Source organism: Diorhabda sublineata, chromosome 6, assembly GCF_026230105.1.
Source record: "Diorhabda sublineata isolate icDioSubl1.1 chromosome 6, icDioSubl1.1, whole genome shotgun sequence".
NCBI classification, from domain to species: domain Eukaryota; kingdom Metazoa; phylum Arthropoda; class Insecta; order Coleoptera; family Chrysomelidae; genus Diorhabda; species Diorhabda sublineata.
In genome coordinates this window covers 4649453-4662871 of record NC_079479.1, presented here as the reverse complement: position 1 = coordinate 4662871, position 13419 = coordinate 4649453, and the positions used below count along the sequence as shown (strand labels likewise).

The following is a 13419-nucleotide window of genomic DNA, read 5'->3' as shown; positions in this document are numbered from 1 at the left end:
CAGATCACGGATTAAAAAACTACTTTTTCTATTGTTTTGTAGCAGAAGGGTTCAGGTCCCATGAAGGGCGTGTGTGCGTCCACACTAGGTAATCTCAAACGAGTTTAGATTTTATGATATTGGAGCTTAAAGCTCTAATGGCTGCTTGGCTATCGAACAGGATTATGATCTCCTGTTCGCGATAGGTCCTCTCTAGATTGAACTCTGCACATTTTTCAATAGCATAAATTTCTGTTTGGTGTGTTGCCCAGACAACCAGAGTGTTTGGTTCAAGGCCGGTACACTCCTATTCTAGTTCTGTTTGTTGCTTTAGATCCGTCCATATACCATTTAATTGCATTTCTGTTCATTTCTTGTATCGTGTTTTCATCCTCCTTACTTCTACAGCTTAGTATTGAGTTTAATTTTTTCTCAAAGCTAAACTTTTTCGATGCATCATCCTGAGATATGTCCCAGGTTTGGTCATTATTTATTTCTTTGGTGATGTTTTTTTGCAACGATTTCCAATACTACGTGGAGAGCTAGATCACTCCTAGTGCAGCTATTAGGCAAGAGATTGTTCCTCGTAGGATAGTTGTAGTACTCCAAACCATCTCCCCATATGTGATGATTGGTCTCACAATTGCCGTGTACATCCCGAGTAGGATCTTTTGGTTGCAACTCTAGTTCCTCTCTGTGAAGTTTCTGCATACCATCAGGGTTTTTGTAGCTTTAGTGATTATCTGCGAAAATAATAAAATCTGTTTTAATATCCTTGTAGGAAAACAGAGTTTTCGCTAAATTTGATATTTTTCTTGGCGTATCCTCTAGCGATATGTTTACACATTTGCGGTGTATGCTGTTGTGTAAAGGACATTGACGAAATAGGAACAGAACATTCCTGCTATAATTCTATCAATATAGCATCGATGAAAAGAAAGGTAAATATAAAATTGTATAATTCAATTTATTTATAAACGGTTTTGAAATATAAAGAAAGGAAAGCAATAATTTCAATTATATAAAAATTTTTAAACAAAAAATATTTCTTGAGAAAAATTTGTACTTTTCCTTCCTCGTATATTATGATACTAACAATTTTATAAAGTTTAATTCATGCGTTTATACAAATAGTAAGAAATTCACCAAAAAAATTTATATTTTAGAATGGTTACTATCGATGCGGTCAGAATCTCGATATTTATCAGGATAACGATAAAAAAGAAGAAGAAGATACGCATTATGTTATTAATCAGATGAGAAGAAGTCAAATATCTCTTCAAAATGACATTTGAATATAACTATATAACTTAAATTAAATTTATAAATGCAATAAAGTAAAAAAATTACATATTATCTGAGATTACCAACGTCTAGTGCCTCTACCTCTTCCACCTCTCCCTCCTCGACTACTATCTCTCTCCCTGTCTTTTTTTTCTTTCCATATTGCATATCTATCTGCCATATCGTACACCTCTTGAGGAACGAGCTGTAACAATAATTATATATATTACAACACTACCTACGGCCTATTATATTCTCACAAACGTATAAAATTGACATTTTACACGTGTTGTACATTCAACTTTTACGACGACTTACATGAAATACTAAATACAGGCACTAGTTCATAAGAAAAAATATAAAGTATTTCGTGTAGGTAATCGGAAATAGCTATTTGTATAACAAGGGAGGAAAGTGCTACTTTTCCTCCTGATACTGAAGCACGCGTCGGGTAGTAATGATTCAAGGAAAAAAAGGCATTTAACTTCAATTTTATATATTATGGTTGGCGACAAAATAATTTCGGTTTCGTAGTAGCTTTTTTCCATTTTGCCATCTTTATTTTAGCTGCATGATTCCGCGCTTATGAAATTTCTGATTGTAATGACGTGATCTATAGTTTCATTCTCCTTCATGCACTCCGGGTCGTTCGTGATGCCCATAGTGTGAAAATGGCGTCTTAGGATAACAGTGTTCTGTTAAAATTCCGGTCAGTAGTCGAATTTTCCGCCTATTTAATTGGAGCAGTTGTTGATAGGAGAAGCCTAAAGCCTATCTATGTGTACCTTATCTTGCCTCATGCCATATGTTGTTTTCCATTTCTGCAGAGCATTTCCGGTTCTTGTAGAACTTTATTGCACTCCAGCACTGGCCTAGACTACACATTTCGGTCGTTATGGATTGAATGGCTGCTCTACTATCTGAGCCGATTGAGATTACTGCCAACGTTATCATTTAAAATGGTATCGTGTTCCCCAAGCAAAAAGAAATCGCTTCGTATCAGGTGGCTCAACTATTAAGTATAGTATTGTTCTTTCACAGTGATGTGTGTCTCCAAGCCTTTATTATTCACGGTTTTAATTGCCATTTGCTGCCAAACAATATGATTGGGCAATCACCCACGGGCTGTGTATACATTTTTGCATGACCAGTTGGTCCAACCTGCAGTTCTTTAAGAATGTTCAGCCTGTATGCTGTTATCATGGCTTCAAATTATATGATTAAAACCAAAGGTGGAGGATCCAGTAAGACTTCTCTAGTTAGATCTATAAGCATAGACCATGTGATATTTATAAGTCGAGTTTGTATATGATTAATAGAATTTTCATTCATTTCATTTTCATTTTTTTCATTTTACTTCTTAGACCTTTTTATTTTATTTTTCGTAATGATTTTAGATATATATTGTTTTATAAAGACCGAAGTAGGTCGAAATGTCAATTTTTACATGCTATTTAAAATAAATTTTAATAGAAAATAGACCTAAAATCAAGACAAATCATAGGGAAAAAATGAATCATATAACATAAATCAGACTGTTAAAAATTTCGATAATATTGTAATGAAGTCCCTATAACTTGTACTTTGCCAATATAAATATGCAGTCATCGAATATTTAGACTGAATTCAAGTAAATCGGATTGGTTGTAAAAAATTGAGTGATACAATATTAAGAAAAAGCCAAAATTTTTAACTTTATTTTTCAAGGTTTTATCTACCCAGTGTGTATGAAATAAAAATACCTGTTCAGCTTCTTCTAAAATTTTTATAAGTTCTGATGCTTGAGCCCAATCAGTTTTTGTTAAATAGCTTATAGATTTTCCAAATTTACCAGCACGTCCTGTTCTACCGACACGATGTACATATTCTTCAATATTTCTAGGGAAATCGTAATTGACTACGTGGCTAAAATAAATAACAAAAAAAAATAGATTACAATTAAACTATTTAAAAATTAAAAAAAAAACATATTACGTTATATCATCAATGTCTAATCCTCTGGAAGCTAAATCTGTTGCTATCAATATTTGAACTGTACCATCCTTTATATCTAGAAGAGCTTGTTCTCGATCTGCCTGATCTCTATCACCGTGTAAACTTTGACATTGTACACCTGCTAGAGCCAGTTCTGCCGATAATTCATCAGCTCTCGATTTCCTCCCACAAAAAACTATAACCTTTTCATCTTGAGTTAGATTTCGCGCGAAATTCATAAACTAAAACATACCAAATATTTATTATTGAAAAATAAATAATTCCATAAAGTTAAAACTAGTTGTCACTCACTGTTTCCATCTTAACATTATCATCATCAGGCAACATCTGAATAATTTGCGAAACGCTATGAGTTGCTGCCAAATCCAATGTACCGATGTAAATCTGAATTGGATCGTTCATGTAGGATTCGGCTAAACGTCTAACGCCCGGTGGCCAAGTAGCGCTAGTCATAATAGTTTGTCTCGTCGGTCTTATCGAGTACATGACTTTTCGAATTTGGGGTTCAAAACCCATATCCAACATTCTATCGGCTTCGTCGAGAACAGCATACGTTACACTCTTGACGTTCAAATGGCCTATTAAAAGAGATTTTTTTATCAATACTTAATAATTTTAACAATGATTAAGATACTTTATTTAGTATTTACCTGCTGCTACTAAATCATTCATCCGTCCTGGTGTTGCTATAACTATGTCTACTCCGTCAGTAACAACTTGCACTTGTTCACGACGATTACCGCCACCGTATATACACACTCTATAAAAATAATACTCCAATTAACTACAGAATAAAGAGAATATAACTATTTAGAATGGAAGAAATTGTTTGTATTTAATGAGAACGGAGGAAATATTTGCAGAATTAGTTAATAAGATAATTAAATCAATTATAAACATTATAGAAATAGAGAAAATTGAACAAATAAATACTTACGAATTGATATTTTTGTACTGGTATTTTTTAATTTCCTTATCAATTTGCAGTGCCAGTTCTCTAGTTGGAGCCATCACTAAAACAGCTGGTCCTTTCCTTTGTTCCCGAGTAGTCGTTTGTCCATCAATATGTATCAAAGCTGGTAGTAAAAATGCTAACGTCTTACCTAAAATAAACAATAAGTATCCAAAATTGCATTTAAGAGATTGAATGTAATATACCAGTTCCAGTTTGTGCTATACCAATTAAATCCTCTCCACTCAACAGTACAGGCCAAGCTTGTGCTTGAATTGGAGACGGTCTTTCAAACCCCGCCTTTTGAATTTCTTCTAGAATTTCTGGATACTGATGAAAAGCATGGTAGAATTCAGGACATGGTTTAGGAATGGGTAAACTTTCTTCCTTTTTAAACGTCCTGTCAACTACAATATTATTATTTTCCAATCTAAATTGTTTTACTTGGTCTTCTGTCATTCTAGTAACTTCGGGATGCTCCTGATAAAATTGTTTTATAATAGGAGGGTATTTAGCCCACTCTCGTTTTTCCGCTTCTTCACAATCTTTTAGAAACTGTTTCCAATCAACATTTGGTTTTGGAGGTTCTGGAGGCAAATCTTTAACTTCATATATTTTAATTTTTTCTGTTGTTAGTTCGTCTATAAGATTCTTGGCTTTTTCAATGGTTTCATCAATGCCAAACAATTTAACAACAGTTTCATCACCTTCTGTTTCTCTAGTTACTTGAATTCTAGCTCCTGATACTGTTTGTAACTCACTAATTTTCGAGCCCCCACGTCCTAATACACAAATTATTCAATAAACAAACAATATAATCAGTAGAAAATTTAGAGTAGTATCTTTAGCTTTTATTAAACGCAGATAAAAAGTTTCAATGTAAATTTGTAAGTTTAATTAGATTCTACAGATGCATAGTTTACAATTTAATTAATTACAAGTGTATATTGTGCTCTACATTTGTATTGATAAATATTTAAATATTTCTCAACTTACCTATTATCTTGCCAATATTTTTTGAAGCTACACGGAGCACTTCACATTTTTCATCAGATCGATTCCTTTGAAAATGTTGATCTCTTCTGTTATTCTGATTAAATTTATTATCTTTATTGCTACTCTGATTAAATTTACTGTCTCTCCAATTCCTCTGCTCAGATCTACTGGAGTTTTGAAATTGTTGGTTTTGTGAGGCATACCTATTTTCACCTCCCCAGTTACGTGATTGATATGAAGGTTTTTCATCATTTGCCCATCCATCTTGTTCATCATTTCTGTTTGAAGTCCAAGACTGTGATACAACTACTGGTGCATCATCATCCCAACCTTCATCCATTTTGAAATTGTTTTATTATCTAAAACAAAAAGTATGGATTTACATCACTCCAAATTCAATTTTGAAGATATTTTGAGACATAAGTTTAGCTCAAACCTCTCTATTTGTTTAAAAAATTATTAATTTTTGTAAGCTTCACATACATTTACTTATCTATACAACTGTAGCCTTTCCAAATTTGCTATAGAACTTGTATATTTAGTAAAATGTTTGCAACCATGTAATTAAGTGGCAAATTATTTTGAGTCGGATTTACACTTAATATTATCAAGAAATTTCAAATCATGTCTTCTTTATGTACATTTTTTTATGTTTAGATTATAAACGCTGATTAGATATGTAGCAAAGCCTCCAAGAAAAGACAATTCTTCGTTGCTCTAATCTAATATATATATATATATATATATATATATATATATATATATATATATATATATATATATATATATATATATATATATATATATATATATATATATATATATACAACTCTCTTGAGTTATTAGATTTCTCAAATTTGGAAAAAAATTACAGCATAAAAAACAGTGTATGATCTATAAACATTAATGAACAAAGAAGTGGAAAGCTTTAACTGGGAAAATGAACTATCTTGCAAAATCACACATTTTAAATCATATTTATAGTAACACAAACTTAATACCATGCAGAATTAAATGCTAAAGATTTAGATCACTAGTAAGCATGTATTATAGAATGGAAACACTTTCGAAGCATAACATACAAAGACAAAGCTATAAGTGAATAAACATCAAAAGTAACTGTATATCGATATAATTATAAAAATCATCACAAAAATGAAACATCGAAAGTCTAGTAATAAATAACAGGAATAGATTCAAACTTGGCAAATCACTAATTTTTTTCTGTGTTTGATACGGATATTCTTTTCATCAGACATGGAAAAATCTTCAAACGACATGTGAAAGAAAATTAAAACGTTTTGCACTACTAGAATACTTTGTAAACAAAAATTATTTTAATATTAATAGTAGTATAATACTAAGAGTAATTAATTTATGCATCTAAATGTTCTTGATTTTAGGTTTTTTCTGTTTTAAAATTAGTTTTTTTTTTGATAGTTTTTAAAAGAAAGATAAATTTTGACGTTTCGACTTTATCAAAATATGATAATTAATTTCACACCATTTGTATAGCTATAAGAAAAAACTGAGTATATTTACTTTTTTATTCAAAATAATGTCTTCAATTATACTATAGTACCGGTAACTTCAACCTCAATGTTCAGCTGTTGAATGATGACATATATCGAGAACCTCAAATTTTCTTCTTTTTCTGTATAAACTGTCTCGTTAGAAGATACGTTAATTTGGGTTAAAGTATTAACATGTAAGATCATTTTTCGCTTTAGATGATACTTGTTACTTTACGTGTGTAAATAGTAGAAAAAAAATTATTTTCTATAACAAGAGAATATAAATTTTGACTTTAGTAGTAACAGCAACTAGGTTATTCCAAGCTCTTGTCCATATGTTTGCTATAAGTTAACAATGACAAAATTATATCGATAATAGAACGTCATTCAATTCATTGATTTTTTTTAATTATTGTAATAAATATTCTACTGAAAATTAAATTTCCAATTAATCTGCTATATTTTTGAATATTTTAATATAACGATTGTAAATAATACCATCACCATTCTTAATTTAAATTTGAAAAAATATGTTATCCTTTGTGTTTTTAAATATAATTTGATTTCACTCTTATTATTTTAATGCAATGTTTGGACTACAGAATTTGGTAGTAAGTGTACATATAAATTAGAATTTCACAATTTAGAACAAATATGCACCAAGCACATAATTTAAAGTTAACACTAGTAATTTTAGGCTGTACCAATGATTTAAATATTCGTTCTTTTGTATAATCAGAGGGTATACAAATAGAAAAATAATTATGTAATTACATAGATCTTATATTTTTGGGTATTTTGTCTCCTAATTATATAGTGTACTGTTGTATTAATTCTCTAATAAATCTTATGGTTTCCAACAAAAAGAAAATCACTAGAAAAAGTACGAATGTGTCACATTATTTCGAAGCTTAATTATTCCCGTATATCTTTTAAAGCGATTAATCTCGTAGTATTTGTATACATTACAAACAAATTGAGAAAACAAAATAAAAAAAAATTACAAAACAGACCATTTCAAGTACCACTTTTTTATGTCTCGCTAAATCTTTGTGTTTGTTATCGATATTTCAATCAATGACTGATTATTATTTTGTTAGATAAAAAATACTAAGTAGCAACAAACAATAACTAGTGTGTTAGTTGGTGTGATATCTGCATGGAGATTATAGAATGGCTCAAAGTCAACAAAATGCGACGCCAGTAACTCCACGCGATACCAAAGATGGAAATATCATTTCGGAGATAATAAAGGTATCAATATTTAAAATAACGTATTTTTTAGAATATATTATTAATGAAACAATATTTTCCTTGATCAATAACTAAATACAATTTACATATTAATAGTTTTAGAGAAATAGAATTGTTAATACTTGGTTCTAATACTGAATGATTGAGATTTGTCCAAATAATTTGTGTAGTTAAAGAAATTTATTAAATTGAATATATACTATTGGTCTTTAATTCAGTTATTGATGTGATGCAGTTCATATTAAAAAACTAGTTTTTTGAAGTAGCTCATTATTTTAAAATAGGCTTTGTTCTGCTGGTAGATATTTATAATGTAGTTTTTATTCATAGTTTCTGTACTTTTTTTCATTTCATCTACTAATTGTTCTTTAATTTATTGAAAAATATAAAAGCCTGACCTGTTTTTTTCTATTATCAAATCAAATTTATTCAGGGCAGACAATATTTCATTTCTAGACGATTATTTTATAAATTTCTTCATGCTTTCTATAATAAATAATTCTAATATAGATTTGGAAAAATATTTCTCATTTATAGAAAATAATATAATCATAAATCTTTGTGTATCTAGATGGACGTCGGGTTTATTTATATAAATAACGTATAAACAAAATACAGGTCCGCTTTTATAAAAATGTGACATAAATACCCAATTTTATATTACTTAATTCAGATATTTGGAGAATCAATTTAAAAGTATGTAAAAAATGTCAATTTCCATAATTTGAATATTAATTTCGATAAATAATCAAAACCATAGGTACATTTATTCATTTCTTAAGAAATCAAAAATTTTAAAGCCGTTCTTTTAATAATTCAGAAATATATTTGTTTGATTTTCAAACTATTCCAAGATCTTTTGATATCTGTATTCATCGTATTCATCTACAATTGCTTTCAATATGCTTTAGATATAAGACCAGTACCTTTTATAATGTATATTCTTTCACTAATAGTGAGTTTACACATGCATTAATTTAGTGGCGCCAGTGAAGGTTTACACTTTGTGTGGAAACAAAAATAAGATGCATGCCACTTTCATTTTTAGAATGTTTTTTACAATGCACACCATGTCAAATAAACTTTCCAAAGCTTGTAAAATAGTCACTAAACATTAGTAAAAAAAAAAAGAAATCAGAAACGCAAACAACGAAAACGCCATATTTGAGTTAAACCATGCATTGGTTGTCTACATACTTTGTGTGTTTCAGTAAAACTTCTAGAACTCACAGCAGAAGCCTTCAAGAAATTTTGGTCAATTTTAATGTACACGCTTTTTAGCTAGAATTATAAACTACAACCAAGAAAAATTATAAGATTAACCAAAACAAAGATCAAACTAAAAACTGACAAACGGATGCTGACAACCTGCGCGCACTTGTTCTTGTATGTTTTGACTTTTTGTACTGGCGCCAGTGATTTCAGAAGGATATAGACTTTTTTCATCTAAGCATGCACAAATCAATTTTTTATACAAATTGATATTTACACTTGCTAACTTAATTTACTGGCGCCACTAAATCTGTGCATGTCTAAACTCGACATTACATGAAATCCTCATTTATATGTATCATTTCAGAAAACATTGGATGTTAATCGATATGCTACAAAGAAAACTATTGCTCAAGGTTTCCTGAATGTTGCATTATTAACTGCAAACGCCGCACAGTTAAAATATGTGTTAACCGTTGGAGAAAGTCATCCTTTTTATATCTTACTAATAGTTCTCATTTCATTGAGCATACTACTTCAGGTAAGACACTAAGTCATTAGTATTTTAAGCCTCTAAAGTCCTTTTCATTACTAGATATATATATTTTCAGGTGATTCAGGCCTGCTTTTCAGTAATTTTGGCAAGTAAATTGGATATAAATAAAGAACATCAACAAGAAAACGCAAACAAGACCAACAATGTAGTACTCTGTTTAAATATCGTCATAATGGCGATAAATATATTAATAAACGTTTTTGCAATGAAGGATGATGATTGATAAAAAGGAACATGGTGACCTTGTGATACATAAAATGCATGTACTCGTTTTGAAATATTCACTTCGCAATAGTCACATATTATTCAAACCACTCACTATTCATTTTATATTTTTAATTATATGTAAGAGTTTGGTATTATTAAACGACTATTGAAGCATATCAATTTTTATATATGGCAAAAAAATATTAAGAACAAATGAAATCTCAACACTTTTACTAAAAATACACAATCCTATATTTGCTGCATTTTAACTGGAAAATTCGTATATAATATGAAAGAAATTTTAAACAATAAATTATTACGTTATTTTAGAAGTATAGTGTTTGATAAATAACTTTTGGGTTAAGGTTGTAATTTTGACATTTGAAATCTCAATTGCAGCCACAGAACAAAATCTAAATATTGCAAACTGTAAATAACCGCTAGATTTTAGGGAAAATTAGATTCTAATTTTTGGCACCCGTGTTTTATTAATCTTCAGAATGAGATTTAAGTTTTTCCTTCGCAATTTATAATTATTTTATTAAAATCATTACTTTTTTCCGGGAGTAATATCGAAAAGATAAACCCCCCTATTTTGCAGAAATTTGTATCAAAGTTTGTTCTCGATTTCGAATATAATCATTAAAATCCGTTTTATCAACAAAACTTCGAGATTGCTCTACAGCCCCTTTCAAAGATTTCAAAGACATTTTAGTTAAATATCTCTGAAATTATTGAGTTTAGAAGAAAAACCTTTTTAAAGTTTAATCTCCAATTAGACATCAAGGAGTTCATCTTTTTAAATCTTAATTCTTTTCTCAAATATTCAAAGCAAACAATATAACCTTTGGTTATATCGGTGGAAAAAAATTATAAATGTGAAATTCAGTAGATTTTAGATAATCTGAAGGTACCTAGTGACTTTTTTAGTCCCTTTTCATTTTTTGAAATATTAACATACTATATCCAAAAATTAACTCTTCATTATAGAACCTTCTGACTCACTTTTATGAGAGGTTTTTGATGATGGACTAATATGGTGAACATATAATGTTGAAAAATATATACCAAATATTTTTTTATTCATCAAATGATTTCATTAAAATTGCAAGTCCTGTATTACTGGGGTTATTGTGCATTTCAAATAAATAAAACAAAAGCGTAGTTTTTCAATTTATTTTTTGAAAAGATATTTTTTATCTTACAATCTACGCGACTGGATCATCTCCCTTTGTTGTCCTAGTGTAAATAAGTTGAGCCCTATGTTGTACAACTTGCTTGATGAGGCCTTGAAAAACAAAAAAACATTTTAAGAAACATCCTATATAAAATTTGTAAATATAACAGTAGAATTTGATATATCAGACTCATTAAATCAGTTTTTCCTATCAGGTGATCTAGAAGTAAATATCATCATAAATACTTGAATGAATGATAAAAATTCGTTTATATGTTGGCAGTACAGGACATATTTTTTTCAGTAAACTAAAATAACTTTTTAAAGCATAGATAAAAGGATAATTGTTCTATACTTTCCAATAAATTGTGAAAGTTCACAAAATCTGATTTAAGAAATTGGAATTTCTAGAATTGTTGGTGATAGTTCATAGTATAATAGTGTGCAGCCCATAGCCATTAAGCACATAGGCCCGTCGTGCTTCACCCCCAATATACTTGGTTAACATCCAAAACCTCAGAAGCAGAAAGCTTAGAGCATAGAAGAAAGGTCGCTGATTGACTCTGTTTTACCGAAACTACCTCGGCATATGTTCTCCCTAGCCTTCCAACATATTCCCACCTAGAGCAGTATTTGCAAGACCTCAAGAATGAGTTCGCCAGAAGACACCTAGAACATCAATTTATTGGAACTTCTTTCTTTAAAGAAGTACAAGTGCTGTGGAATCAGCTGCCAAGGCACGTCTTTATCTAGCACTACAACCTACAGAAGTTCAAGATCAATATCCACAGGCATCTCCACATGACAAGCACCTCTCCAACTAATGGAGGGTAATACAGTTTAACCTCTTGTGCATGCTTTTTACATGAAAAAAATTGATTTAAAAGTCTGTTTGTCATCCTTATTATGATTATCATTGTTCAATTTTGATAAAAAATTGAATTATGGGAGGGAAATTGTGATTTAAAATTTTTTGACAAGATAAGATGCATTAACTTAAGTTATGTTGTATTGGAATTAAAAGCAAAAGACACAAAAAAGGAAAACTTTAGGACCCTCTATTGCTATCAGTGAAAATTTAGAAGAAACTTTTGAAAAATTTCATAACTATGTACAGTTTCTTTTCCTTGATTTAAAATTAGTGTCATTGAACTCAGTTGATACAATCAAATCAAATGATACTAAATTTATGTTTGTTGGCTGATTGTACATTGAAGTCTTTTAATTTGACATAAATTCATCATTACCTTTCCTATTGGTCTACCAAATATAAGTTCTTTAGGAGATTCTCACACTTTACCCCTTAAACTACAATTTATAATAATTATACGGGATTTGAATCAATCAAATTGCTACTTAGAACAAAGATATTGTATATTGGAATATATTTATCAATAGTCACTAAAATTTGGTGATTTAACAGTAAAAATTATTGATTCAACTACTAAATAGCACATATTAGTTACTTTGACATATATAAAAATATTTTTGAAGTTTTTTATTTAAATAATAATGAAACTTACCTTTTTGTTGAAGTTCAATTAGTGCCCTCCTAGCAAGGGATCCTCTGACCTTCAAACGTTCGGAAACAACTGAAGGGGTGATCAATTTGTATGATGGTACTTCTTTGTACAATTTATCATATGTGGCTTTATCAAAAAGTACTTGGTTGTTCAACTTATCACGAACTTTTCCTTTGGACCACTTCTGCAATGTAATAAAAATCCTTGAGAAACTTCATACAAACTAATTTTTAATCTTTAACTGAAGACTAAATATGTTGAAACTGTATATTAAAAATACTAGCCTTCTTCTTAGCTTTTCCTCCACCAGACCCCTCTTTCTTCTTTTGGGTCTTTTGGGGTTGCTTCGCAGATGATTTTGCGTCCTTTTTGGGAGGCTAAAAACATAATTAATATAGAATCCATCTTATATTAAATAAAAATTAGGTATTAGAATAGATAAATCAGACTCATTAAATCAGATTTTACAACCACGGAAAAGTCTTGTAAAAACTTTATACATCATAACACATGGACAAAAATTGAAATATATAAAATGATAGTTTATTGAGAAATTATCCTTTTTATAAAGAAAAAAAAATAATTGGAAGTAATTTAACAACAAAATATGATTATTTTTCATAGAAAATTAACTACTTAAAACTTTTAATTTGGAAAGTACTACATACCATGTTGATTAAACTCAAAAAGAAGACGGAAACGGATACTACATCACAAGAGTGAAACGTCACATTTGACAGTATGGCACGTTCCGTAAACATCTCTTGTAT

The 13419-nt window shown here is 29.8% G+C and overlaps 3 protein-coding genes across 5 annotated transcripts; 1 reads left to right on the top strand and 2 right to left on the bottom strand.

Annotated features, from left to right (window-relative positions):
• Positions 1-628: 628 nt before the first annotated feature.
• On the bottom strand, positions 629-6884 carry LOC130445015 (probable ATP-dependent RNA helicase DDX43). 2 transcript variants are annotated; one of them, XM_056780478.1, is made up of 10 exons: positions 6749-6884; positions 5207-5565; positions 4417-4992; positions 4196-4361; positions 3909-4018; positions 3550-3836; positions 3238-3479; positions 3006-3168; positions 1347-1468; positions 629-722 (listed from the first exon to the last, which is right to left on the bottom strand). In XM_056780478.1, coding segments are annotated over exons 2-10 (2007 nt in total). In that variant the 5' UTR covers positions 5547-5565; positions 6749-6884; the 3' UTR covers positions 629-721. The 2 variants fall into 2 exon arrangements, with proteins under 2 accessions (XP_056636456.1, XP_056636455.1); XM_056780477.1 differs by lacking the exon at positions 629-722 and having other exon boundaries at positions 928-1468.
• LOC130445017 (ninjurin-1-like) lies at positions 6863-10123 on the top strand. Of its 2 annotated transcripts, none has more exons than XM_056780481.1 (4): positions 6863-6914; positions 7821-7974; positions 9554-9727; positions 9798-10123. In XM_056780481.1, exons 2-4 carry the CDS (start codon positions 7894-7896, stop codon positions 9963-9965), a joined length of 423 nt encoding a protein of 140 aa, XP_056636459.1. In that variant the 5' UTR covers positions 6863-6914; positions 7821-7893; the 3' UTR covers positions 9966-10123. The 2 variants fall into 2 exon arrangements, with proteins under 2 accessions (XP_056636459.1, XP_056636458.1); XM_056780480.1 differs by lacking the exon at positions 6863-6914 and adding an exon at positions 7021-7331.
• A 988-nt stretch (positions 10124-11111) lies between these two features.
• Positions 11112-13407, bottom strand: LOC130445014 (40S ribosomal protein S25). The gene is made up of 4 exons (XM_056780475.1): positions 13318-13407; positions 12934-13026; positions 12650-12833; positions 11112-11237 (listed from the first exon to the last, which is right to left on the bottom strand). Exons 1-4 carry the CDS (start codon positions 13318-13320, stop codon positions 11158-11160), a joined length of 360 nt encoding a protein of 119 aa, XP_056636453.1. The 5' UTR covers positions 13321-13407; the 3' UTR covers positions 11112-11157.
• Between the last annotated feature and the right edge of the window lie 12 nt (positions 13408-13419).